Below are 27,985 nucleotides of genomic sequence, written 5' to 3'. Positions count from 1 at the left end.
TGAAGGCAGCAATGAGCTGCCTTCTATTTAGATATATATTACATTTGCCCCTAAGGCCCCAACCATCCTGCACAGTTGTTTTGTTCACTACTGTGTTTTGGAAAATGGTAGTAGAGGGCAATTGGCACTCACACCAGTAGATTCAGGGACATTTTCTACCCACAAGTGAAAAGGTCTCTGAACAGTCAATCATAAGAACAATATATTATAACATAACAGTGTGTGCATGTACAGTATATATAAACTAGAAAAAAATATACAGTTAGGTCCATAAATATTTGGACAGAGACAACTTTTTTCTAATTTTGGTTCTGTACATTACCACAATGAATTTTAAATGAAACAACTCAGATGCAGTTGATGTGCAGACTTTCAGCTTTAATTCAGTGGGGTGAACAAAACGAATGGATAAAAATGGGAGGCAGCTAAAGCATTTTTTGAACACAATTCCATCATGTCAGGGGCTCAAAAGTAATTGGACAATTGACTCAAAGGCTATTTCATGGGCAGGTGTGGGCAAGTCCGTTGTTATGTCATTATCAATTAAGCATATAAAAGGCCTGGAGTTGATTTGAGGTGTGGTGCTTGCATGTGGAAGATTTTGCTGTGAACAGACAACATGCGGTCAAAGGAACTCTCCATGCAGGTGAAAGAAGCCATCCTTAATCTGCGAAAACAGAAAAAACCCATCCGAGAAATTGCTACAATATTACGAGTGGCAAAATCTACAGTTTGGTACATCCTGAGAAAGAAAGAAAGCACTGGTGAACTCAGCAACGCAAAAAGACCTGGACGTCCACGGAAGACAACAGTGGTGGATGATCGCAGAATCATTTCCATGGTGAAGAGAAACCCCTTCATTACAGCCAACCAAGTGAACAACACTCTTCACGGGGTAGGCATATCGATATCCAAGTCTACCATAAAGAGAAGACTGCATGAAAGTAAATACAGAGGGTGCACTGCAAGGTGCGCCACTCATAAGCCTCAAGAATAGAAAGGCTAGATTGGACTCTGCTAAAGAACATCTAAAAAAGCCAGCACAGTTCTGGAAAAACGTTCTTTGGACAGATGAAACCAAGATCAACCTTTACCAGAATGATGGCAAGAAAAAAGTATGGAGAAGGCGTGGAACAGCTCATTATCCAAAGCATACCACATCATCTGTAAAACACGGTGGAGGCAGTGTGATGGCTTGGTCGTGCATGGCTGCCAGTGGCACTGGGACACTAGTGTTAATTGATGATGTGACACAGGACAAAAGCAGCCGAATGAATTCTGAGGTGTTCAGAGACATACTGCTCAAATCCAGCTACAGTAAATGCAGTCAAATTGATTGGGCAGCATTTCATGATACAGATGGACAATGACCCAAAACATACAGCCAAAGCAACCCAGGAGTTTATTAAAGCAAAGAAGTGGAAAATTCTTGAATGGCCAAGTCAGTCATTGATAATGACATAACGATGGACTTGCCCACACCTGCCCATGAAACAGCCTTTGAGTCAATTGTCCAATTACTTTTGAGCCCCTGAAATGAAAGGATTGTGTTCAAAAAATGCTTTAGTTGCCTCACATTTTTATGCAATTGTTTTGTCCACCCCACTGAATTAAAGCTGAAAGTCTGCACATCAACTGCATCTGAGTTGTTTCATTTAAAATTCATTGTGGTAATGTACAGAACTAAAATTAGAAAAAAGTTGTCTCTGTCCAAATATTTATGGACCTAACTGTATATTTTTTTCTAGTTTATATATACTGTACATGCACACACTGTTATGTTATAATATATTGTTCTTACGATTGACTGTTCAGAGACCTTTTCACTTGTGGGTAGAAAATGTCCCTGAATCTACTGGTGTGAGTGCCAATTGCCCTGGTGTCACATTTTAGATTTTTCATTTATCCAAAAAAGTCAGGCCTTGTGAATCTTTTCCAAAGATACTAAAACAGGGAGGTTGGTTCATGTGAAAAAGTTGGCTAATTACTATTTGATATATACAGTAGACCATTTATTTGCATCATGTATTGGCCCATTTATTAAGTCCACTGTTTCTGGTACAAGGTTGCCTGGTTATAGCTTGTCTCATACATGCAATGCAAGAAGTCATTCTATTGCATGACTTGCTCACACATATAGTACATGCATGCTGGGCTAATCAGCTACTCTACCTGAAAAAGTATCCTCAAAAACTCGTGAGCGGAAACGGGAAATCTAAGGAGAATGCTGTAGTTGCAGTTCACAAGTCAAGCTAGATATTGGGATATTTCCCTACAGGACCTCACCTTTATTTAGATTCTTAAATCAGCCCTGAATTTTTCAGTTTGTGGATGCGAGGATGGTATCATTTCAATAAATTACTACACAAATGACCAAATATTCTACCTAATACATAAGCTTATTATGTGAAGTGCTTTGTGATTATATATAATGCAAAGGGCACAGGCCAAAAATTAAGACGAAATGAATAAATCGCCAAACATTTATGACTTAATATACCAGACTTACAGACTTAAAAAAGCACAAAACACATTTTTAAGGTGTTTTGGAAATTCACATGTACCCAATTATTACACAGCTGGCATGTTGTGCTTTAAATTTGGTCCCCTCAAATAACAAAAACTCACTCTTATTCATTAACTTTAGCAGTGCAGTATAGGTAGGTAAAGTGTGCAGCATGCAATTATTGGATAGTCACAATATTATAATCTGTGGATGTATTACTGATTTGGTTTAAATAAACAAAGAGCCTACCTATCTTTGTGTCTGATTTCATTAAATAGACAGCTGATAATACTGTATTTAATTAATATATCAAACAAAATGTACAAAATATGGTTATTCAATTAACAACACTGGCTTACCCTTCTTTCCACCTACAGTATATTGCCTCTATGCTAAATGGTCGCTCACACATTTACCAAACAGAAGTCTTTCCTTAATGGGAACAACAAAAAAAAAAAAGCATGATAACAAAAAGAGTGTAATCATTCTTTGAAACTGATACCGCAAATGTCGTTCTTAAATGGCTATATCTTGCTAGCAGACATTAGTTCTTCATATTCAAGGCGAACTCCACTTCAAAATCTCTAACAAGCTGCTCACAAAAATAAGCTTTGTCTAATACTTTCCGATAGATACAATGACAACAATCACTACAGCTCCTAAAGCAACTGTGTGTCGCCCTGCCTCCTTGTCCACTGCACAACAACTGTCTGCAGGTTTGCTGTTTCTTCTTTAATATGTAAAAGGTTTGCTAAGACATTACTGAAATATAGAATGTTTTTGGGTGCACTAGCCCAGAATTTTCAGTTCTCCTTCATTTTTTGATATGATTCAATATTTTTATCTTCAGTTTGGACTATTCAGATTCAAATATATTAAAAATGTGCTCTTTCACTCAGCCATGATAATGAAAAAAATTTGTTAGACAATACAAATGACAAGATTTTCATATTTCAAGCTCTCATCATAAGTATTCAAAACATGTTTCAGTGTAATAGATCTTTTGGTTTCTTGCTTTAACAACAACCAAGAAAAAAAACTGTCAAAACAGATAACAAACTAAGGGAAATCTAAACAAATAATTATTCAGATTAGCACTGATAATGCACCATGTGGCTGCCCTCTGTGATTTAATAAGGAAAAGTAACCCAATTCTTAGATGCACATTTTATATGTATACATGCATATACTGTGAGTGTGTACATATACACACACACATACATGTCCATAAAAACACAATAAATATACAGTACATACAAACACTCACACTCAAAAGTATATTATAACAGAGCTATACAAGAAATAAACGACATATTTTCACATTTATCTGGCCTTGCAAAATATATCGGAATAACTGAATTAATAATGACCATAAGAAAAGATTCAGATCACATTTATAAACAGATTTAGAAGAAACCTTTCTTGGCAATGTCAAAGTAAAAGCCTAGAAAATAAGAAAAATCAGTTTAGTTGCTAACTGGCAGATCTCATGACACATAAAATGCATGCTTAACTTCTGCAAACAATTGGAGATTTGATCACAGCCTCTTCTTGCTTGTGAAACAAATAATATGAGTTAATCCTAGGGAAGACTCTGGCTTGATTCCACTTTTTTTTTTAGAGGGCAACATTGGGTGGGTAATAATTTATAATTTACACTATACATGCAGAAAACAGAGGTAAAAATGAAAAACTCTTAGAAAAATAAATACATTTTAACATAAGTATATCACATCACACCCTATGCACCAACATCAAAAGGGACCTATTAATGCCAGATGGTCATAACCTCAGTGCCAAAGGTCCTTGATGTTGATGCCTTCCATGGGCAATATTAATATGTCTCTGCGGTAGCTCCTGTGCTTTTTTTCATTTTGAACTTGGTATAGTAATTATGAGACAACAACCAAAAGGTTAGTGCAAATGTTATGTGTATTAAGAAACTAGCTTGGAAACCAAAAATGATACCAGGACATGATTATGAATATGTATCAATAAAGCTGTACCCTGCATAACAGCAACATGATGATAGACAAAATTAGTCTTTATATTAACCCCCAACTGTCATTTGCTCTTATGCTCAGATGTGAATTGATGTCTCTACTCAAGAAAAATAGTTCTAAGAATCTGGGATAAAACAACTATTTCTAGTTTCTTTTCATTATCACAAACATTGAAGGCATGTTTTCTTAAATCAAAACCTTTGCTGCTTCAAAGCTTCTGGTAAGTTTGCAGGCTTTTTCATTCACCTATGGACCCTGGTACACTTCAGCCCTATTGTAAGCTACAAGAACAGACTAGGTATTATTTTTTAATATATAAAATCGTTCACTTTAGAACACAATTTTATGTGGCAAATTAAAAAAATAACTTGGACTTGAAAAATACTGAATTTTTCCTTTAATAAGCATGACTTTTGTGATGTGAGATATAAATTCTTTCAGAAACGGGAAAAATGCTCAACTTTTATACAGCATTGGGCTGTACAATCAAATTTTAACTATGTACATAACCTTAAATTCTCAATCAAGCTTAACCCAATTCACAATAGCCAGAAGTAAACACTAACCCTAACCCTAAAGTATCATGGAGAAAAACTGGATAACCCCGGCAAAAAATTAAGGCATGTATGCAATGATTGAATGTGAAAACTAAAAACTAATCCTTACTTCCGTGTGATGGTGCCCCTCTAAATAGGTGCAGTAAATGATCATTTTCTTATATGAAAGAGATGATATAATGCTATGTGAAAATAATCTGTGGGATCTAGAAAAAGTTCAATCCTGAATTTTCAAGTTCTCTCCTTTTTGCACATTCTAACATAATTTAAAGGAAGCACATGAAAAGCCTCAGCTGGAGGAGGGTGCAATACTCTGCAGGAATGCTGTTTCTCAAAACCTCTTTTGAGAACGGGTCATACATTTCCCTTGTTTTGCAATACTAATTATCTCTTCTTGCTTCTTTTTGTCTTTCCAGATTTAAACTGATATTAGGAACTAATAACCCATTTGTTCAAAAATGCAAAATGTTTCCAACATCAGGATACATATGTATTTAAATCCTAGCTGATGCTGAGATACTGTTCTCTTATAATCTACCTGAAAAAAGATTAAGAGCACAACACGGCCTTGCTTGTCAATAAATATTATTGCAGCCACTACAAACAGTTCTGTGAGTTATACCAGTGACTTTAAATATATTTTATATTACAGAGTTTGTTTTTTAATTAATATTTCTTGTAATATATGCACAATATTACACACCAAAAATGTCACATTCTTCTAGGTTAGGGCGTAAACTGGCAGAATGAAAAGGTCAGAGCTGATTGTGTAGGTCACTGTCATTGTCCTTCTGGTTCAAAGCCTAGTTCCACATGACCTGGAGTGCATCAACTGGCAGACATTAGAGTCTCAAGAGTACATTAGACAAAGTCTGCTTGAACACGATCGGCTTTTGTACATAGCATGCATGAATGGAAAGCGCACGGCGCTGGAAATCATGTCCAACCAGCTACTTCCTGGGTGACTGCTTTGTGTTTACTGTGTACTGAAGCTTAATTTTATTTGACATGACCTTCCAGGTAGTGACATATTCATGGTCCTAAAATAACAAGTGTAAGGTCATATATATGCAAAGAATGTTTGGTCAGCGCTGCTTTAGGTATTATAGAGTATCACCATCAAAACAATAAAAACAAAATGAACATAATATACAGTACACCCAGAATGGCCTGTCAAAACATTCCTAGGCACATGCCTTATAGTACATTAACTTGTTATAAAATAAAAAGGACTTATTTTAAAGAATAAACTAACCAGGACCCGGGTTCACAAGTGAGCAAAAGAGGATAAAGCCTTGCTGATACATTTTGAACATGTGATTAGTTACTATCTCCAAGAGATACTCAAAATCCTTCCTCAGTGTTTCTATTCAAGAGATAGTGGGAAAAGGCTGGTCAAAGCTGGAACTCATCAACAAAATAAACCAAACTTGATAAGAAAAAAGCCTGAATAAGAGTACAAAAAGTTAAAAGAAAATTCTGATAATACATGAAATCTGAGAAATGAGCGGATATCAACCAGAAATCAATCATTCCGGACTTCGTGTCCAGAAGGATGGCGCCAGAGGGAGATAAACACAAATCGGGGGAGATAAGGGTTAATCAGGGACTGAATTTTAAGCAGATAGAGAAGCTGTCTCCTAAGGAAATAAAGACAGCATTTTTGGAACATTTTCCTGCACTTAATAACAGATGAAGAGGTATTTATGTCAATTTGCACATTTTAATCTGCAGCTGCTGATATCTTCAGTTTAGGAATTCCAGAAAAACAGTGGGAGTGTAATGGTCTGTTAAAAGCTTAGCAAAAATATGTTTCACAATGATACAGTGATCAGGATGAGGCATCTACATTCATCACTGCCAAAAGACAAAAAAGTTTCATCCATTCTTGTATGTGAGAGCTGCTAATAAATTGGCCAGTACCTTTGCCTCATGCCAGTGATACTTTGCACCAGTACACCCATTAAAGAGACCCCATTGGGATTTTAAAGCACATTAAGCAATAACATGCATGTGAAGTCAAAATCAAATTAGTTTAACATAATGAATATTAGTGATAATCTGAAAAAGAGAAAAATTATGACAAATTCAGAAGGTGAAATGACTGGTATAGAATACATAGAGCTTAGTGAGATGTTCCTTACACTGCTACATCTGGATACATTAATTTTTACATCCATAATCACAACTATGACAGCTGTGGCTTACCACCACAATGCCAACTTTTATCCACGTACTTTTATATTTTAGGTGTCACTCTTACTCCCTAATAAAAAAAAATGTAAACTTCATATACTGTACTAGAGATGAATAAAAAGCTGAAATGAGCAAAAAAGGGAAGTCATTATTAAAAGAAGATGGTATAATAAATTTATTTTTTAATACACTTTTCATGTTACATTCTTGAGAAGGCATGATACTGTATAATGTATAGGTACAAGGTATACATTAAAATTGCTTTTCATAAAATTATTTTATTGAAGTCCAAAATAAAGCAGAGCACAGAGCAAAATTTGTAGAGTGCTCATCTTAAGTACTGGGAAGGTGCAAAAATTGCTCTTGATAATTGTGTGAAGGTAGCACAATATAATTTTTGTCTCTTTTGCCATGAGAGGAAATGGTCTCTAAGGATGCCCAGGACTGCAGAGAGGGGAGGAAAAACATTTGATAGGCAACCAGCCAAACTGGATAAAACCCGGCAGATAGCGGTTACAACAGTGATGACAATGATAATGACTTTAAGCACAATCTTTGCACACGCACACTGTTACTGTATTTTAGTTTACACAGAATTCTGTTTAGTTGAGTATAGGTATTGATACTGTACCAATATCTGTGCTGGTGAATTTATCAGCTAATATCGTATAGTGAAAATAAACAATCTTTTGGGAGGGGGGGTGTACTGTAGGTTCAAGGTAGATCATTCAAGGAGTAAAGGTGATGCCACCTTACTTGACCTCTAGCTGTGGGGTATGAAAGATAAGCTAACTACAGTCCCTGTTCTCATCACTGGACCATGTCAATTTACATGACTGAAAATCACTGCTCTCGTTACATTTACCTACTGAGACCTGATCTTTCAGCACAGATGCGCTTGACACTTTTTTTTTTTTTTTAACAAACTGCCTGATGGAGCCGGCGCTGTAAGAAGAGTTAACAGGTTAACAGGTATGGAGAACTCAGCTGAAATCTTGGCTCCTTTTTCTTTTTTTCCATTCTGTTTTAGTAAGTAAAACATGAGACATCAGAAAGACAATCCTCTCTTCTGTTTCTGAGGTTTAGAGCACACATGTTCCTTATTTCATTCCTCATCACTATATTCTATAAATAGAACTTTTGGGTGAGCAATCATTGGTTGTCAGCTCTCGTGCACACAGAGTCTGCCCTGTGACTAAAGCCACATTTTAGTAGAGCAAGTCACAGACTAGTTGGGAGTGAGTTGTTGAGTGCAGTGCTGACTGCTTCTGTCTCCCTAAGATTATGTAAACAAAGGTTTATGACTGAAAATCACTGGAAAACCAGTGTAATATGATATGGCCTTAGGGAAGGTAACTGAAAAAAATGTTTATTACTGGCTTTATTAAGTGGCCAGTTGGAAGTGCACTGCTCCAATCATCTTGCTAGGTCTATAATAGGGGAAAGAGCAAAAACAAAGTATTCAAAAATCCAATATGGTCCTGTACTTTTTAAAATATTCAGAATATTGTAATGATATAAGTTTCATCAAGGACAAGAATGTGCTTTGAAAGATGTCACTCTTCTGTTACTAGACCTAATTATGTACATTCTCAAAGTGACAGCTCAAGCATAGTATGATGCATGATACTTGCTTGGGTTGTGGAAAATAAATAGCAGGTGAAAGTATCCAAATGCTCAGGCAACACACTGAAAAAATGGAAAAATGCGACACATTAAAAAATGGACACCTAGCAACTTTCCCGACACCACTTCTGAAACCAACTTGGTGCACTCAGTATAAAGGAATTTTTTGTGTTGCATCCTTTATTCATAATGGATTATTTATTCATATTTATTTTATGAATCATTGTGTAGTACTTGCATGATCAGTAATCAAGAGTCAAAACTGATTACTTATTTTTAACTGACCAGTATGTAAGTCATTTACTGAGACACTGCTATAGACAAGTAGTACACATATTTCCATTACAAATTGAGAAACATCATAAAATATGGCCTGGCATGTAATGCCATCAAACAATACAAAAGCAAGGATGAACAAATGGTGGACTTTATTTAATTAAGTACCACTGTGTTAGAGGACTTGGACAAAGAGAAACACGCATGGAGTATATAGATGTAAAAAAAAAAAAAAATCAAATGACTGAAATGATGTGTTATTGTGAATATACAGTATAATAACAAAAATGTACATAGGGTAAACATGGAAGTCAGCTAACCTCAGATAAACTTGAAGGTGTCTGTGGACTTGGAGGAGATTTTTTTTTCCAGAAAAGGAGAGCACATCTCTGATAGGCCAGTCTGATTTTTGGGATCATTGCTGGCAACTGGTGCCCAGTTGAGATGTGTAAAAAGTATGATGGTCTCTGATCTGATGGAGTGCTTCTCTAAAGACATGAAACACAATATAGGCAAGAAAAGCTCCCAACCACCTGAAGATTTGATAAGGAACTATATACTGAAATAATTGTTTAGTAGTCTAGCAATAAAAATGTATCCATCCTTCATTTTCAACCCAGATTATCAAGTTCTAGGCCACAGGGACTCAATACCTAGTTGGTGAAAATGGATCAAAAAGCAGTTAAAATAGTACACAGTAATTAAACGTTGAATTGCTGCGATCGGTAGACTAAATTAAGTCACTCGGGAAACAGTTTGAATTACTAAACCTGCAGTAAGTAATGTTAGATCAGATATTCTGTTTTGTTTGTAATTTTGCACATAGAGATAAAAAAGAATTATCCCTTCATTTAGTGAGGTTTATTTCAACAAGCCACATGCTAATGAAGCAACTGACTTGCTTTCTGCATTCTATGAACACAGAAACCTCTCTTTCTGCTCATTTTAGTAGTTTCTTCTTACTATATCTATTGCCCTTTGCAGCAGACTACCTCAGAGTGCTTCCCTAGATGCCCAATTCTATATTAATATTATACACATTAACAGCATCATATTAAGTAGAACAGGTATGCTACAAACAAACATTAACACAAAAATTACAATTCTTAAAATCATGAAAGTCTTTGCAGTTATATGGAAAATGAGAGTGGAATAAAATCAAGAATTTAACATTTCTTTTTCTGGATGAGAAATCTGCCAGAAAGTTAAGTTTTTGGCTTGCTGTACCTCTGCTACTCCATCCAGTACCATGGATTCAACCTCAATCTTCCCTTTGTATGGTCCCCAAGAGGTTTCTGGCATAATACTCTGTCTGGCTCGGACTTTCATCTTGCCTTCACTGATACACAACTCCAATTCACCTGAAAAAGGAAAGGATTTTTTTTTTAAAGATGCAGCCACCATTTCACGGTTTATGAAGTGTTTATAGAGACAAATGATTACTGTAGCTTCATCCTTTACTTATTCTTAAAACTAGGAATATTTTGTTCGGTTTCAATACTTTGGGCCCAAAGTGAAAAAAGACAAAAATACTATGCAGTAGCTTTAAAGCATTTCAATTGAACCACAGAAATCCAAAAGTAACTAAAGGTTCTTTAGACCAAAAACCTAACAAAATTAAGCTACACAGTGATCCTCTTATTCATGCAAAATATAAATCATATATCTACTGATAAATTAACCCTTTCAAGGACTTTCCCAGCACCATCAGAAATAAGGCAGTCCATTGCAGGCAACACTCACATTCATATAGGACCAGCTTTAAACCCACAGTAATACTAAAATACAGATTATGGAGAAAAATTCACATAGACATAGGAAAATTGAGCAAAACTCCATGCAGACAGTGACTGGACTCCAGAGCTATGTGGCAACAGATCTATGCACTGCACTGCCATATATAAATTATAATTCTAACAAATTTCAACATATGTGTCACTTGTTTTCCCCTCAATGACCTCCTTCATATATGTGAAATAAACAAGGCACACTGATGCAGCAGATGTCCACAGATTCAAGAAGAAAAAATGTACCAACATTATTAGAAATGAGTACATTAGAAGGTCAGTGCAAGTTGGACAGTTGGGAGACAAAGTCAGAGAGGCAAGATTGCGCTGGTTTGGACATGTGCAGTGGAGAGATACTGAGTATATTGGGAGATAGAGATAAAAATAGATAAAGAAAGACAGATAAAGATAGAGCTGCTAGGAAACAGGTAAAGAGGAAGGCCTAAAAGGAGTTTTACAGATGTGTTGAGAGAGGACATGCAAGTGGTGGGTGTGACAGAGCAAGATGTAGAGGACAGAAAGATATGGAAAAAGATGATCTGCTGTGGCAACCCCTAACGGGAACAGCTGAAAAAAGAAGAAGAAGAAGAAGAAGAAGAAGAAGAAGAAGAAGAAGAAGAATTGTTGTCCATGTACCCACTGTGATGGACAGTAAATACTTGCCGTAAAATTCCACATAGTCAAAAAATCATTAATTAATTTACCCATTCTCCATCCGTTCTTCCATACATAAACTAAAAACCTTTCCTACAATTTTTATGATTGGTTATAGCCAAAGCCTAAACTGGCAGCTATGAGAGCAAAGCAGAAACAAACCCTGGATGAGGGTGGCATGGCACATTTATTGACTCACTCACACATCCACAGTAACTCACTGCACATCAGGCTAATTCAGAATGTCTAATTAGCCTTTCAAGCATGTCTTTGGAATGTGGGAAGAAAGCTCACTGGGACTATATGAAACCTTCAGAAAAAGTGTAAAGGTGAAAAATCTGAAGAAAGTATCCACTGCAACACACCCTACCACCATGGCACATAGGAATCATCCAGCAAGGTTTAGTATTAAATTGCCACTGGGTAGAGAACAAGCCATTGTAAACCATATGTATAACTATGAACAGATTGTATATTTTCAGATCTTGGGCAAAAAAAAGTAAAACAATTGTTTTACAATGAATGCAAATATTTTTAAGTGATAAAAGAACGTGTGATCCATTATCAAAGGTAGATTATGTGGTCATCTGTATTGCTGTCAGAACCTTTAAAGTGGGTAAAATATTTAAATTAACCACACAGATATAGAAATTATACCATTTTGCATTTTAGTTCAGAAAAACACAACATATTAAATTTAAAACAAAACAATCAAAAGCAATTAAGGTCTGAAAACAATTTAATAATCTTTACCATAATGACAAACTTCTATCATAAAACAAATTTTCTGACATTTAGGTTATTTGCCCTGAATAAGGGGCTCACATTAATTTCGTAACAATCTGAAACTATTCACATTTGTTTTTATGAAAAGTCAATGGCACAAAATATTATTCATCCATTCATCCTTACTTCTTTGGTGCTCAAATCTTTTATCATTGAGCTGTAGGGTGAAGAAGTCTTTGTGGAGGTAGGCACCAGCCTCGGATGGGGTGCCATTTCCTAGCAAGACACTAGCTCTCTTACTCACATTGCATTGGTTCAGAGCTCCCAGTAAGCTAAAGCCCTGTCACACAACTTTCCAGCAATTTTCTCAGTCAGTGGGGTGGAAGATGTGATTCACTCCTCTGACCACAGGTCATGTAGTTTAACATCCCCAGCTACTTAGTCAAGCCAGTCTCTTACTCGCTGCAACTAAATCAAACAGGTTTGATTTTGACATAAGTTGTAAGGATGAGCTTGTGTATGTGCGAGGGTGGACAATCAATGAGCACTCAACTGGATGCATACAATGCATAGAATCCTTCCTAGGGAAGAAAGAACTTCAGTGTTTTTGTCCATGCAAACAGAAAAGAGGCTTGTGTTTCTTATGTTTCATGTTTGTCACACTAAGTTAAGAAAGGAAAATAACGCAATTGTTGTTATTAAACTTATACCTTAAAAGCCTTTGTACAGGCACCAGCACTATAGGCACACTATTGGCTGTTGGAAAGTGGCAAGCTCACAATACTTTGGAAATGCTGAAGTGTGCTGAAAAGTGTACATGGAATCATGAAACTTGTCATCCCTGGCAAATCTGGTTCTGTAACCTTATATCCTCAAGGCAATAAGATCAGCCACTGCAATCATTTACGTTTGACATCTTTTCTAACGAGAAGCTGTGGAATGTACCACCAGCTTTAGCTTACTTATCACTTTAAGAGGAAGACTGAGGCATACAAAATATTGGGTGCTGTAGGGCCAATATGCCAATAAAACATTACTTGCAACATAGAAAACCAGGGTGAGTGCTAGTAAAAGTGAAAGAGATGCAAAAAGAAATGGGTAAGTGCATACAAATATTTCTTTTATTACAGTTCCTAAATAAAAGACTGAATTTTTAAACTTACCACACATCATAAGATATGCTTTGTCTGCTTCAGTCTACAAAATCTGTATTTCCCAAGCAATCTTCTTCTATGAAAACATTTTATCCAACAAACACATATGTATTTATTTGGCTAAGTTTGCAGTCTTTTTCTTCATGTAAAACTCCCTTCATTCTCTTTCTCTTCATTATTGTGAAAATGATTTATGACATTATTTGCTGAAAATTATATGTATTGGCTGTGTAATTTACATGCAAAGCAGGAGTTCTTGGAAAAGCTTCTGTTCTCAAGAACCTCCTTACACACTGGACTTTATGGCTTGATGTTTGCTTAACCTTTCTGTTTTGTTTACTGATTGTTCATCATGAGGTTGTAGTCATCTGAAGTTAAAATTAGATAAACTTTGCAATTTTGCTTGGGATGTTTCTCTCAGTTTGAAGTGCTTTCCATGTGGGGTATACTTGTTTTAATTCAAAATGTAAAGAATTGGAAAGACTGGATGTGCTGTGATGGAGGGGCATCTAATTATGAATCACAGGGGTTTGAATTTTAGCACAGACCCCATCAGTATAATCTTACTGGCTGCTACAAATCTGGGCTAGAAGGTAACCATGTAGAATACAACCTTTTTACACTGTGCAGGATTGTGTGTACTGTGAATAAGTGCTTTACTTAATTGTTTGAACGTGTTAGACATCTGAAATTTCACTCATCATTCAGGTTAAGGAATTTGACTGTAAATCATAAGACTCTCAGTTCAATTTCCACCACTGACTCAATGTACAAACCTCAGTGAATAAATGAATCTGCTTGTGCTCCTTCCATCTATTTATTTTACTATATGCTTGTCTATAATGGATGGATGGCTAGAGGGATGATTTATACCATATATTCATGAACAGTGTAGACAAAATAGCCATAATTTATTTTAGATTCACCCCAAATCAATCCTTTTTATATCAAGAAAATGTTCACTCTCAGTTTTTTAAAGTCTTAAATTAACTGTAGATCATTTTCATGAAGGTCTCCTTTGGCATTTCATGTAAATATTTCTGTTAAGGACCGTCCTATTAATCTCAATGAAAAGACCTCAGCTGATAACAGAATATTTTTAACAACTGTGCTAACAGCCCATATCCATTTGGCACAGTCACTGTATTTATCCATCATAACTGACATCTGCTTTAAATAATAGGCACTTTAGAAACTAATTTACAATTACACACTTCAAAAGAATCATACAATATTTAAATTTCCCAGAAAGTAGTAAATATAAGCAGTACAGAAAACCTTAAAGATAAGATAATAGAAATAGACAAGGAAATAAACAGGTGACGAGAATGTACAACTAAAAAATGATGTGCTACACATAAATTATAAACAGTTCAACATTTTAATGCACACTTTGATATTCTGACTTTACACATTAAACACATGTTACATAAAATGTGGACAATCTGGATACCACAGTATGTCACTCTCACCACTACAAATGCATATTTTAAAGATAGCACTGTTATACACCTCAGAGGTCATTCTGAAAAGAAATGCTCTTTGACACAACTGGGAAAAGACAAGAGAATATTCATGTAAAACATAGTAAAGCCTTCCAGCTATTCCCCTTTAACTTTCTGGCCTGTAGGTTTTAAAAACATTTTTACTCCCAAGTGGTGTGTGTCATGAATAGCCAGGTCACTGTGATTGTCTGACTGTTATCTCCTAATGCTGGTGTTGCCAAACATACTGTACTTTGCATAGACATACTGAATATTAATTATAATCTACTTTCTAATTGGGTGGTTCTCTAGTTTAGTCCTGGAGGCCTCCTGTGGCTTCAAGTTTCCATCCTATCCATTTTTTTTTCTTTTAATTGGACTCCTCTGTTAACTGAGCAAGCAGTTTCTCCCCATTTTGTGTTGTTTGCATTACTCCTAAAATGGTAAGCTGGTAATAGTATATTTTTAAATGAATGAAGTGGGAATATAGATGCATAAGAATTCTTTTTTGTTTTTTTGTACATTGTTCTTTTTACGTTTTTGGTCATTTATGCTATAAGTTAATAAATAAGTACACAGATAGGTAACACTAAAATAGCTGCTCTTTACTATTCAGTGTTAATTACCCTGGTGTCGGCTATGCTTGTCATTATTTGACAGTATTTGGATTCATTTAAGACAACAAACTCAACAGAAAAAATTCTAAGCATCTAAAGATTTAGCAAAAAATACAAATAATTCTTAATTTCTTCAAAATGTAATTCTAACACTAACTTTTCTGAAAGCAAAATACTAGAAGAAATAAACAGATCAGCTAATGAGATCAATTAAAGGTAAAAATGTTCGACCAATTGTGAAACTGGTAGAAACTAAAACCAACAGCTACAGGCAGGCCCAGGATTGAACATGAGAATGATTATCTGGTCTAGTGTAATAAGATTGTTTACTTGTATATTACATATTCATTCACAGATCTTTACAAGATGTCAAAAAAATAGTTATAAGAAAAGAAAAACAAATTAAAATTAGATAAGAATAATGAATGAAGAATATAAAAAATAACACACACACAAAATAGATACATAATTAGTAGAAAGGTAGAGTCCTTATATATAGTGTAGTTTTTTAAGTCTCTGAAGATGAGTATGATGAAAGGTTAGATGGCTGGAGCAGACTGAAAGAAAAAAAAATGCCAAAAGACCCCCTGTCCCCTCTGGGCATTCTACCCAACATAAATGTTCCTTAATATTTTTATGCTTGGTTCTAAAGCAGTGTTTCTCAACCAGTGGGTTGTGAGTTGGTATAATTTATATTGGCAGTGGGTTGTGAAGTGGCTCAAGGCTCCAATGATTGCACTTGATCCACTTTCTGCTTTATTCACCAAGGTGGACATCTCTCCGCTCTCATAATCATGCTCGATTTACCATGGGTGTCAATCTCTCTGGCAATCACACTCAGTTTGGCAAGAAGGATGCCCCAACCCCACCAAGGTGGGTCATGAAGACACTTAAACAAGAAAATGTGTGATGAGATACCAAATAGGCTGAAAACCACTGTCCTTGAGTATACAATGCAGTGGGTCTTGTGGATAGTTGGGGTAACTTTCTTTACATATCATATAATTTAATTTCCTTTTACCTTCCTGCTGAATTTTTACTGATCCAACAAATGTGAATGGTTCGATAATGGATGGATAAATATTAACATATGGCATTTAAAATGAATAAACTAAAAACTTATGTTTTGGTCAAATGTTAATTAATTATTCACATCAAAATAAAAAGAAACTTGTTTAGAGATCAGTGCTGTTACCTGAATGATCCAGTATGGTATATTCAAATCCCATGTCCCACTGTTGTCTGTTTATTGTTTGTGATTTTTTCCCCATCTACAAGGAATTTCCTCTGCATACTCCAGTCGAATTTCCACATCCCAAAAGGTGTGCAGGTCTATTAATAGCTAGCTCTGAATTGCCACCCTGTGAGTACTAGTAGGACCAGCAATGAACTGGGCCTGTATCTGTTTGGTCACTGCCAAGAAAGACTTTGTCCCACCACAAAGCTGAAATGGTTCAAGAATGTTACAGAATGTTATGTCTAATTGAAATGTGTGTGAGAAGTTGTGTTTTGTGAATATACCTATAATGAAAAAAGGCAAATATTTTGTCTCAGACTTTCCTACACAGACTTGACTTTATTTTGAACACTGATATTGTTATATAAATCGTCTTTTAAATAATAATTGTACATAGGACAAAGCCATCCGCTTCCCTTCTCTATGCTTCTCTCCACTTACAAGCTGAATTAACTGGCACTTTTAAAGTCGTACTTCTAGCTAATTTTCCCCCTTAATGAGAAAACTAAAAACCAGAAAGATTTATTTAGTTTTTCTTTAAAAAAATGACCCTCCTTGATTGCAGCAGACAAGGAATTTTAAGAGCTCTTCCAAGCAACTGATAACAACTCCGCGTCTCTGGAGAGTGTAGACATTTTGTTTGTTGGGTTCTTAGTAACCAGGGTTTTAAAACGTAGCATCAACACACTGCAGACAGCACAGTGACTTATATGATGTTAACTGTGTGTCAGAACCTTACACTTGGCAGGCAAAAATGTAAATTAAGCTTTCACATTTCATCAGATGTTGTGCTGCTCACATTCAAGGACAATGCATACTAAAAATGGATCAAATAAAAGAAATTTTATGAAACACAGGCATTAACTAAATATGCTCTCTTCTGTACTGAAGGGTGCAGTTAGTAAGTATTATTTGTAGATGAGTCATTATCAATATAAAAGTGAACACAGTGGCTGGACCCTAATGTAGAGCACCAGTGTACATTAAAAAAACAAAAAAGAATTAATGACAAGAACATCTTAAAGTCAATTACAACCATATAACAGTAGATAGCTAATTTTATGGTGTTGAAGATCTGCTTAAAATTTTTCAAAAGACCAAGGGTTAGTTATTCTAAAATGTAAAATATAAAAAAAAAAAATTCTTTGCTTAGAAATAAAAGGAAATATGTGGCTATGAAGTCTTGAAGTTGTAGCTCATTGCTTATAGCACTGTGGAAAACCGTCTCAGAATATTTAACAAGTGCAACTGTAAGTGTTCCCTGAAATGGACTGGTGACCCATCCAAGATGGATCCCGTCATATGCCCAGGATTATGTATATTAAATAGTTTACAAATCATTGCGCAAAATTGAACCACTCCATCCCATATGAATTACAATAATTAATAATAGTATTTTTATTTCAACTTGCTTTTTTACTGGAAAGAGAAGGACGAGTGATGTAACAGACTGTTGAGTGGACAGTCTTTTCCCAGAATTCTACTGCATGAAGAATTGTTTTCATTGTTTTCTGTATCAGATTCACATGCCTTCAGTTTCTACAGTTCCACAGTTAATGTTGAAGTCATGCTGATATTCAGCAGAATTAAATTTGCTAGATTCACTTTATCTTTAATTTGGAAGGATTCCAAACACCTGGATTAGGTCTTCAAGAAATGATCTCAGCCTAAGACTTAAAAGATAGAGTTCTTACAACACAATTTAACTTTTTATAGCACTATTTGCTCCAGTTTCCATTTTAGGAAAGGAAATCAGCACACATGATTCATAACTACAAAACATAAAACTTTAATGCATAGTGAAGCATATTTTAAAAAGACACAGGATAACCAACTGAATTGACTAATAGTAAGGCTTTGTTAAGTGGAGTGTATGAGAAGTTATACTAAATTAATAGAAAACATATTAGTTAAATGGGAACACCTACACACTATTAGAGTAAATGAACAATAGAAAGAAGACCTGCCAGTCTATTGCTGGGAATACTTTTGCACTTGCTCATATCAGATAACCAGGCCTCCAGACAAAATGGAGAGAACATGCAAAGTCTATGCAGAAAATGAATGGCGTAAAGGGGCTGTTAAAAGAACAGGAACATTTCCTGGGCAGGATACATAGAAAGCCACATTATATTTTAACCAGAAGAAACAGCAATTGTTTATTCTGTTCTACAGATTTTGCAAATAATTAAAAACAACTTGTTATTTGTTTCACGTGAACTCCAAAAAGTCCACAAAGCTGCCAGCAATATCAGAGTGTAAATTATAAGGTGGAGCTTATGTGGCTAATTCCAGAGAAGAGTAATTCTAACAAGCAGAGAAATATTACAGTGTTTGGAGTTATTAATCAACCTGCTACAATGCACACAGCATGAACTAGAGATTTCAGCAGACTCAGTGGCAAAGGAACCATCCATCAATTGAGGGAAAATGGCAATATCTACCCAGTAATGCAGAAAAAATGGTAATCACTACTTGGAAAAGCAAATCCCAAATTATTTGCAAGGATTAAAACATTCATAGTAGCAGTGTAAGATCCTTTTATATTTTACTCCTGTGATCACTGGAATGCTGGTAAGGTCAAATTTTCCTGAAGCAGTAACGGTTTCATTTCAAAGCTAATTTGATACAATGATTCAAACAAGCCATATTTAGAGGGCATAAAAAAATCTTAGACTCATGAGTAAAATGGATTTATATAGTGTCAAAGATCACAAAGCACAATCTGCTTCAAAACTCCATTCCTTATATGATCATCATTAATACATAAACATAAAAACCAATAGTTTTTATTTAAAACTTAGTCAAGAAAGAACAGTTAAAAAACAGCAACCTTATAGCATTACAGCATAACACAATATAATATGCAGATACAGTATTTATTTGATCCAATTCTGTGAACATTTCAAAGAGCATTGAGACTTGTGCAATTGTCACTTAAGGGGAAAAAACACATCCACGGAGATCTTTTCTTACCTCTTTAAAAGACATTGGCACAGTGTAGATACAAAGATGAATGAACTCTACCACCACAAATTCTTCCCAATGTTTAGGGACAGTGATTAATGTTGCTTATACAGTACAATCTTCAAAGGTTAGAATACCACTATCAAGAGATTTTGTATCAATAGAAAGCAATTTATTTTCATCCATAACAATGTTTGTCAAGAGATAGTGGCAACTTTAGTCAAATGAAACTAGTGAAAACACACAATATTATTAACAGGTGCTAATCTATACCCATGTACTGTATATTAAGAATAAACCTTAATTTTCTTTATCTTTGACTTAATATATTCTTTCTCAATGCTGCCTCAAACTGTAAGTCCTCAAAAATGTAATATCTGCAGTCTTGTTTTTGGATTCGGCTCTACAGTAACTTTACACTCAATAGCCATCATAATTAACACATTAAATTTGAAAAACTAGATTAGTCACATATTCATTTCCCTTCACAAACTGATTATTTCCACCATCCCAATCAAAAGAGAAAACTACAATAAGAATATCATTGATTCAACAGAAAATGAAATCTGATAGTGAACCAGACAATCATGGCATATCAGAGCTTCTTAACTAGAAAATAAATGACTTGATTTAAAAGATAAATCCAAACCTACATGATAAAAATATATTACTTTTGAGCAGTTAACATTTTCACAACAAAAAGTTGAGCTCTTTTACTGCTAAATAAATAGAAAAAAATATTGGGCCATGTTTGGGAGAGGGGAATACTGTAACAAAGTAAGGGAAAAAGTGTGGTTAAATAAACTACTGAAATGCAAACCTTTAACAGTAAAGTAAAGGCTATGGGTTACAAAGCAGGCTAATAACAAAATATATAAAACAGACTTAATCAGTCATGAAAATGCATCAGATATCCAATTTAGACATAAGTGATCCCAGCTAGGTTTATTTTTACCATTTGCCTGATGCTTCTAGAACATACTCTGCCCCCCTTATCTCTGAACTGGATTAAGTGGTTTTGATAATGGACAGCTTAATTAAGAGCTAAAAATTAGATAGAGAATGCGTCCTGCTCAAATGAATAGTATATAAACATAAGTCAAACACAAATTAATTTAGACTTGAATGGTCTAAAACAACTGATGTATTTCATGTATACACCACAGACTTCATTATATAAAGAAAGTTATTACTCTTTTTAAATTGTGATATCACTTATCATGTGGTAACCTTCCTTAAGAGCAATACTGGAACAAGCAGAAAAGATTTTAATTTGGAAGCAACTCAGAAAAATAAGAAAAATGGGAAGTCCCAGTAAAAGGCAGAGAAGAATTGCCACGTGAAGCACCCCAATCTGTTGTGTGTAACGTCAGAAAAAAGGGTTAATATAAACATATGTAATATTGATTTATTTAAAGTGGTTAACACTGCTGCCTTACAACTCTACAAGACTGAGTTCAGTTTTGGTGCAGTCACTAACTCCTTGGAGTTAGCATGGCTTCTGTCACAGTGCCTACTTTGATTTTCAATCTGTGTATTCTATAATTTGTTGAACAACCTAAACATGTAAGGAAGTTTGAATGGGAACTCTAAACTGGCCCAGTGTGAGTATACACATGAGTTTGTTCTGTAATGAGCAGGCATCAAGTCTAGGGGTATTTTCCCGGCCCTATACCTAATGCTGTTGGGATGAGCACCAGCCATCCATGACTGTATATTGGATTAATTGAGTAATAAAATCAATGAGGGAAACATTCATATTATCATTTAGAGGGCCAGTTGTGCCATAATGTTTTAACATGACCTCAAAAAAACATTCAAAAAGGACAACTGTATTGTATGCTGTATGTTTCCCTCATACTAATTCCATTAAATAAGTATATATAGTTGTTGGCAGACAGCAAAGAGGTAGTCTGGACATCCATCCACTTTGCTGAGTCCCATAGTTTTTACATGTTAAGTGCTAGCAGGGACTTCCAATAATGTATTGCTCAGTATATAAAATGCATGCAACTTGTTAATAGTTTTAGATCCATGACTACGTATATATACAATAGTTGGTGTGACTCCTGGATCATCAAGTACTGCAAGGGCCATCAGCCCTCCACAACCACAACCTTGGACAACAGGGAATGTGTTGCCCCTCTGAAAGGATGTGCATCAGAACAGCCATGGTAATCATTTTTGTTTTTTGGGTAAATGGTGTACAGGAATAACAGGTACCACTAGTGTAAGATGCAGCCTGATGCAAAATAAGCAAGAAAATAAATGTTTTTTATTTGTATAACATGCCTGGTGTCAATGTGTGTCAACATTCATTAAAAACTGGTTTGTTTAATTTCTGTGTGACTACCTACATTTCCCAAGTGAAGGGTGCCAGCTACTGTAAATGAGATGAATGTGAGATGTATGTCCTTGATCTTTTGGCAAGCAGGTGACCTGAGACTGCCCTATAATTAGTTGCTTTCAGACTTTTCCAGGGACACAACTCTCTGTATCCAGGACATTCCCACATTTATTGACAGCGAATTAGTATTCTTTTAGGTTTTTTTAATCTAATGTGATTGAACAATCGTTGACACACTATATCATGTTCATGTCAAGGGTTCACAGTTCACATTCATCATTAACATAACTACAGATGAGCGAGGTCGACATTAGGGAGATGGCAATTTCAAGTGGAACTTCAGAAATCAAAGGATAATTGTTCACTGGAAGAAAAAAAAAAAAAGAAGATAAAGGAGTTTTCACTGGACTGACCTGACTTAAGAATTCAGCAGCAGGGCAAGTGATCCAGGAAGAGTTATACACTGTTCTTGTTAATACAAACAGGGTTGGCTAACTAGATGTGGTGTAAGTAATACCCTCTTTGGCTTTCCCTGTTTACTGTTTCAAAGTGTTGGTACAAAAGTGTTGCGGACAACACATCATCAAGGGTACGAGACCTAAATCAAGAAAATGCTAACACTGCTCTGGAAATGCAGCCAGTACCTGCAAAGTTTCATAATTATTAGCTTAGTTTTAACTGAGAAATGGTAAATCATGAATACACATGAAAGGATTCCTTCTAGCTTGTTGTTTCTTTGATGCTAGAAAATATTTTATTAAATATAATGTGAGTGCTGAATTTCTTTTGCAGCCATTGTGCTTTTAAGCATGGCCATTAGTGTTTTAAATGTCCATCAATCCATCTTCTAAATCCACTTAATCCAACTGTAGAGTGAAGGGGAGAAAGGCAATAATCAACCATGAAAATGGCTTCAGTGGATCTTAGGATACATGCACTTATACTGGGGGCAATTTAGTATCATCAATCAACCAATCAGACATCTTTACCAATCAAAACAAAACCCTGGACAAGACCTCTGCTCTGAAGAGACCAACTGGAAAAAAAACTGTCTAATCATTTGTTAAGGCGTATGAACTTTCCTTCTCTACAAACACCATTAAACTAATATGCTGACTGGCTTAAGCAAAAGATCAATTAAAATTTTCTCCAACTGAATGAAAGAAAAAAAAAATCACAAAGCTGCCGGAAAGACTTTAGTGAATGAAAATCATACCGTGTAATGCTACATGATAATAAATGAGGATTGCAAATATTTTGTGTGATGCATTACTGCCAAAAACATGTTCTTGTACTCTAAAGCTGTGCAGAAAGCTAAACAAACAATGCGACTCTAATCCTCTATAAATGTCATTAAAAAAATTATACAAAGCTGCCTTAAAAAGGGAAGAAAAATGACAACCAAGACAAAAAAGACAAATTTTTCCTTTTTTTTTTTTTTTTAACTCCACTTAGGATAAAAGGTTATATATTATACTGTGTATATGATATACACATACATACATACACACATACATATACATATACAGTATGTATATGCACATACAAATATTTTTTCATGTACTAAAGGCAAATGTTTCAAATCAAAAAATGTATATGGTAAGTCACTCACCATTTATTTAATTATAACACCAATATTGGAATCAGATTTATCTTTATACATATTAAGGAAAAGATTATATTAATACAAGAAAAAAAGTTAAAAAGTGTGTCCTAATGGTCCTTTTGCATATCCATCCACCCATGTTAACAGCTTATGATCATTTGGGGGTCAAGATACAGACTTGCTGAGATAAGGCTGTTTGTCTAACACTCTTCATGTCAAAACACTCATCTATCTTCTGTGTATCAATCCCCACCAGAGGAAAACATGCCTCTTCAGATAAAATGAACTTCCCAACAAAATTAAATGAAGGCAAAATAAAGGAGAAGTGTTCAGTTTAGAAGCCGAGAACCTGGAAATACTTCTACAGTTTTTGTGTAGTTCTTATAAAGCAAAAGATATCAAAAGCAACAGCCTTGTATGCACAAAACTCACTGTAAATACCTACTTTATATTGTGGCTGTGATTCTGATGTTTAGTGCATGATAAAAACCTGAAAATCTTAAAGGCAGTTAATACTTCCATTTTTTAATGATGAAAATAACAAAAAAAGTGTGAAGAAACACTATTCAAAATGGATATACATGAATACAACACTTTGGAGAAAACATATGCTCAGGGTTTTCAGGGTTATAACTGAGGCAGGAAAAGCTAGAAGATGGAAAAAATGTTTCCGGAGGCAGCAAATCATATTCTGGAAACTGGCCATGACTTGAAATAATGAAACCATCAAAACCCAAAAACAGAAAATCATAGTCAAAATCATTATTGCAAAGATCCTAAAACTAACTAGAATTCTTCAATCCATCTTTCACACTAAGACTGATTCTGTTTTTTCAGTCCATCTCTCACACTAAGTTTGCTTTTGTTTCTTTAGTCCAATGGTCAATTGCATACTGCTGGGTGCTGCCATTTTAGGTAGGCACAGTGTGATGATAGACAGCTTCCAGTGTTCTCTATGACCAGCAATGGGCATAGCACCTATAAGCAAGATGGCTGCAGCCATGAAAAGACACATAAAAAAGGTGAAGATCATACCAGAAAAAGACAAAATTGTTGTGCCAGAATGCTGATATAATATCAGCATTTAGAAAAAATAGAAAACTATGCACTGCACATTATAAAGCGATTAGAAATATTGCAGTAACACACTGAAATAACCGCACTGCAGTAACATGACAGCATTAAGTCATATTACTTATTAGGAACAGAGAGGAAGAGTGGAACAAAACTATACTGTATGTCTGTCTATGTATGTATATATGTATATTTTACATATATTACAAAAGAAAGTCATTATTTCACATTTAAAAAATTGAAAGAAGAATTATAGAAATATTACTGGTTTTAAACAAGCAAACCATTCCATACATTAAATTTCCTTGTCACAACACCGATGTGCAGCTAAATGTCAAACGCCATGCCAATCCTGAATGTACAACATAAGTAGAGAAATAGGAAAACAAGAAGGCTGTTGTACTTAAGTGAGATGATAGACAGATAGACCTTTATGTATTTATTTATTTAAAGTGCTTTTTTATAAAGACAAGTTTCCCCGGGACAGATAAATAAATAAATATATATACTGTACACATACACTATGGTCTGAACACACACAAGAATGACTAAAAGGGAAGAAAATTTAAAAATTAAAGAAAACTTCTGACTTGGCTGTCACAGTGAGGAATTATGCAGAAGTATTGTTGTTGGTATAAAGCAGCGTTTCCTGACACACTTCTGCTGAATATGTATTTAGTTGGCTGAAAGTACCAAGTGTTAGTGTGTCAAAAAGAGGATGTGCAGCATTGTTCATAATGGCACTAAGTTGTATTTTAATTCTCTCCTTTGCTACTACCTCCAGAGGGACCAGAGTGCATCTTTTAAATAAGCGTGTCTTTCTATTTAGCTTGTTGATTCTGAGGGCCTCTCTTGAAGTGATGTTACCTACCCAGCACATCATATCATAGAAACCGGCACTGGCCATCACAGAGCTGTAGAAGATATTAAGATGTTGAGTTACAAGCAGGAATCTGTCTCTGTGAGATACCTCCAAATTGCATTTATTGTGGCTTTCCAATCCCTGATTTTTGCACGAGAAATAGAAATATGAATCTAAGTAAGAATAACACAATTTAAATTTGCAACATTCATTTTCATCATGTAAATAAAAGGACACCAAGTGTGTATGTATGTCAGACACAGAGATGAACAGTAAAATCATTTTGTGTTTGCCACTCTAAAGTTACATAAAATCACATGAAGGATTTACCCTTTTCCTGCCACCATTCCATGTAATGCTGATTACATGTTCACAGCAGATAAATTAAAAAATGTTGAGCTTTTAACACCATAGTAGTCTTTTCTTTCACTATCAGCAAGACTGCTAGAATATTGCATAAAAGAAGTACTACCTGGGCTCGCACTTCCTACTTCAAATGCACATGTGCTATTAGACTTCCACAAGACCTACCTCATTCAATGATGTCATGTCAAATAAAAAAGACTTGCATTGCTTGTGCTCATTTTTGGAAAGTTGCAAATATTACTCACAGTTGTTATATCTCTAAGAATGAAATGGTGCCCTGTTTACAGTGTGCTCCTGCTTTGTGAATGTTGCTGCTGTGGACTCAAACTGCATTCTTTCTTCTTTGATCTCACAGAGGCACGATGGTGCAATGGTTGGCACTGCTGCTGCACAGCTCAAGTCACCTTTTTGACCACAAGAATCGGTCCAGTATATTTAGCAGACATTTCCCAAGCTCTCAGGGACACTTTATAGATGACTACACCATTATAATCCAATCAAATCTAGTTCAGTTAGTCTGACTCCATTGATTTTAATGCAGTACACCAAGTTTGGCAAATATTACAAATATTTCTGTGATGTCAGGGAACTCACAGTGAAGCGAACTCGGCAATGTTCGCTCATCACTATCAGGAAACCAGCTACTTGCAAAGTTCAGGGTGTATACAGAACAAGTGACTCTAAAGATGTCAAAAAAATATATACAGTATATGTAAAAAAGTCTATGTATATGCATACAAATTCAGAACTCAACTCAAAGGAAAACAAAGTCATGTAAACTAACATTAGGCTGCACTATGGTAGACTAATGCTGTGAGAAAAGGAGAGGATGAGATGGAGGAAACAAGATTACATGATTGGAAATATTAGTTTAGGTGTAGCATGGTTGACAAATCAAACTTATACAAAATAGTTTAATGTATTGTAAGTGGAATGTATCTAAATGCATTTAGTATTTTAAATATAAAGGATTACTAACAATAAAGGGTACTGCCATCCCTGACAAAAAATGCAGTACTGTATAGCTAAGCAAGAATAAAAGTTAAAAAAAAAAAAAATCATAAAATTTAAAGGTAGATCAGCAGATGGCAGTATAGATCATAATAGGGCAGAACCTATCGAAGAAAAGCAGCTGATAAAATAGTGCTGTACTTCAAAAATACTATTAAACATATGACAGCATCAGCTAAAGTGCACAGGTGTGCAGTTCTTGATGGTTTAGTAAATGGCAGGGAAGATTTGGAGGCTCTACTCAACTGCCATTTTTGCTAAACCAAAAGCAATTTACATATTATACACCGAATATGACACAGATATACAAAGATCCATACTGACACTACAAACCAGAAACAGAATACAAACAGTTAAATATATAGGTCCCAGTTACCCTGTTCCTTAATCTATGCAACACATTTTAATGTTTTTTTTTCCCTCTCAAACATACATGTAGGCTAAATGTTTCTGTCAGGGCCAAACAAGCAAGATACGAGGCTGCAAGCTTTCTACATTCAGCTTCTAAGACCATTAAGCCACAGTAAAAATAAAACAAGCAGCAGAGCTCCTTACGTTCAATATGCTGGGCTAATTCAGGTATAATATAACAATATTCTAAGAGCATGTTACTGTCTGTTTTACCAGTCTACTCCCATGACTTGTTGTGTAACCCCAAGTAAATCAATTAACCTGCTTATGCTCCACTAATAGGAATATGGAAACAATAACGTTGTTCACCTGTGATTTGTAATTTGAGTTAGATAACATGCAAGCATATATACATACATAATCAATTTGTCATAAGAATCTATTTATTTATGAAAATAATTAAAGCATTTATAACATCCTTCAAATTTTAATTCATCATTATGTCTGCTGTACATATAAGATTAGTTTGCACAAGAACAACGTTTATGCAATTTGGTTAAAAAACAAAACTCAACTAA

The 27,985-nt window shown here is 35.1% G+C and overlaps 1 protein-coding gene across 2 annotated transcripts in view; it reads right to left on the bottom strand.

Annotated features, from left to right (window-relative positions):
• Positions 1-27,985, bottom strand: part of zfpm1 (zinc finger protein, FOG family member 1) — a 283,508-nt gene that overhangs the window by 41,998 nt on the left and 213,525 nt on the right. For both annotated transcript variants that reach the window (XM_028810118.2, XM_028810120.2), the window contains exon 4: positions 10,392-10,525. In XM_028810118.2, coding sequence (XP_028665951.1) covers positions 10,392-10,525 — 134 coding nt within the window. The remainder of the gene's footprint in view (positions 1-10,391; positions 10,526-27,985) is intronic.

The sequence above is a fragment of the Erpetoichthys calabaricus genome, chromosome 9 (assembly GCF_900747795.2).
Source record: "Erpetoichthys calabaricus chromosome 9, fErpCal1.3, whole genome shotgun sequence".
NCBI classification, from domain to species: domain Eukaryota; kingdom Metazoa; phylum Chordata; class Cladistia; order Polypteriformes; family Polypteridae; genus Erpetoichthys; species Erpetoichthys calabaricus.
Note: the sequence above shows the minus strand (reverse complement) of the source record. Positions and strands in the feature narration are given on the sequence as shown.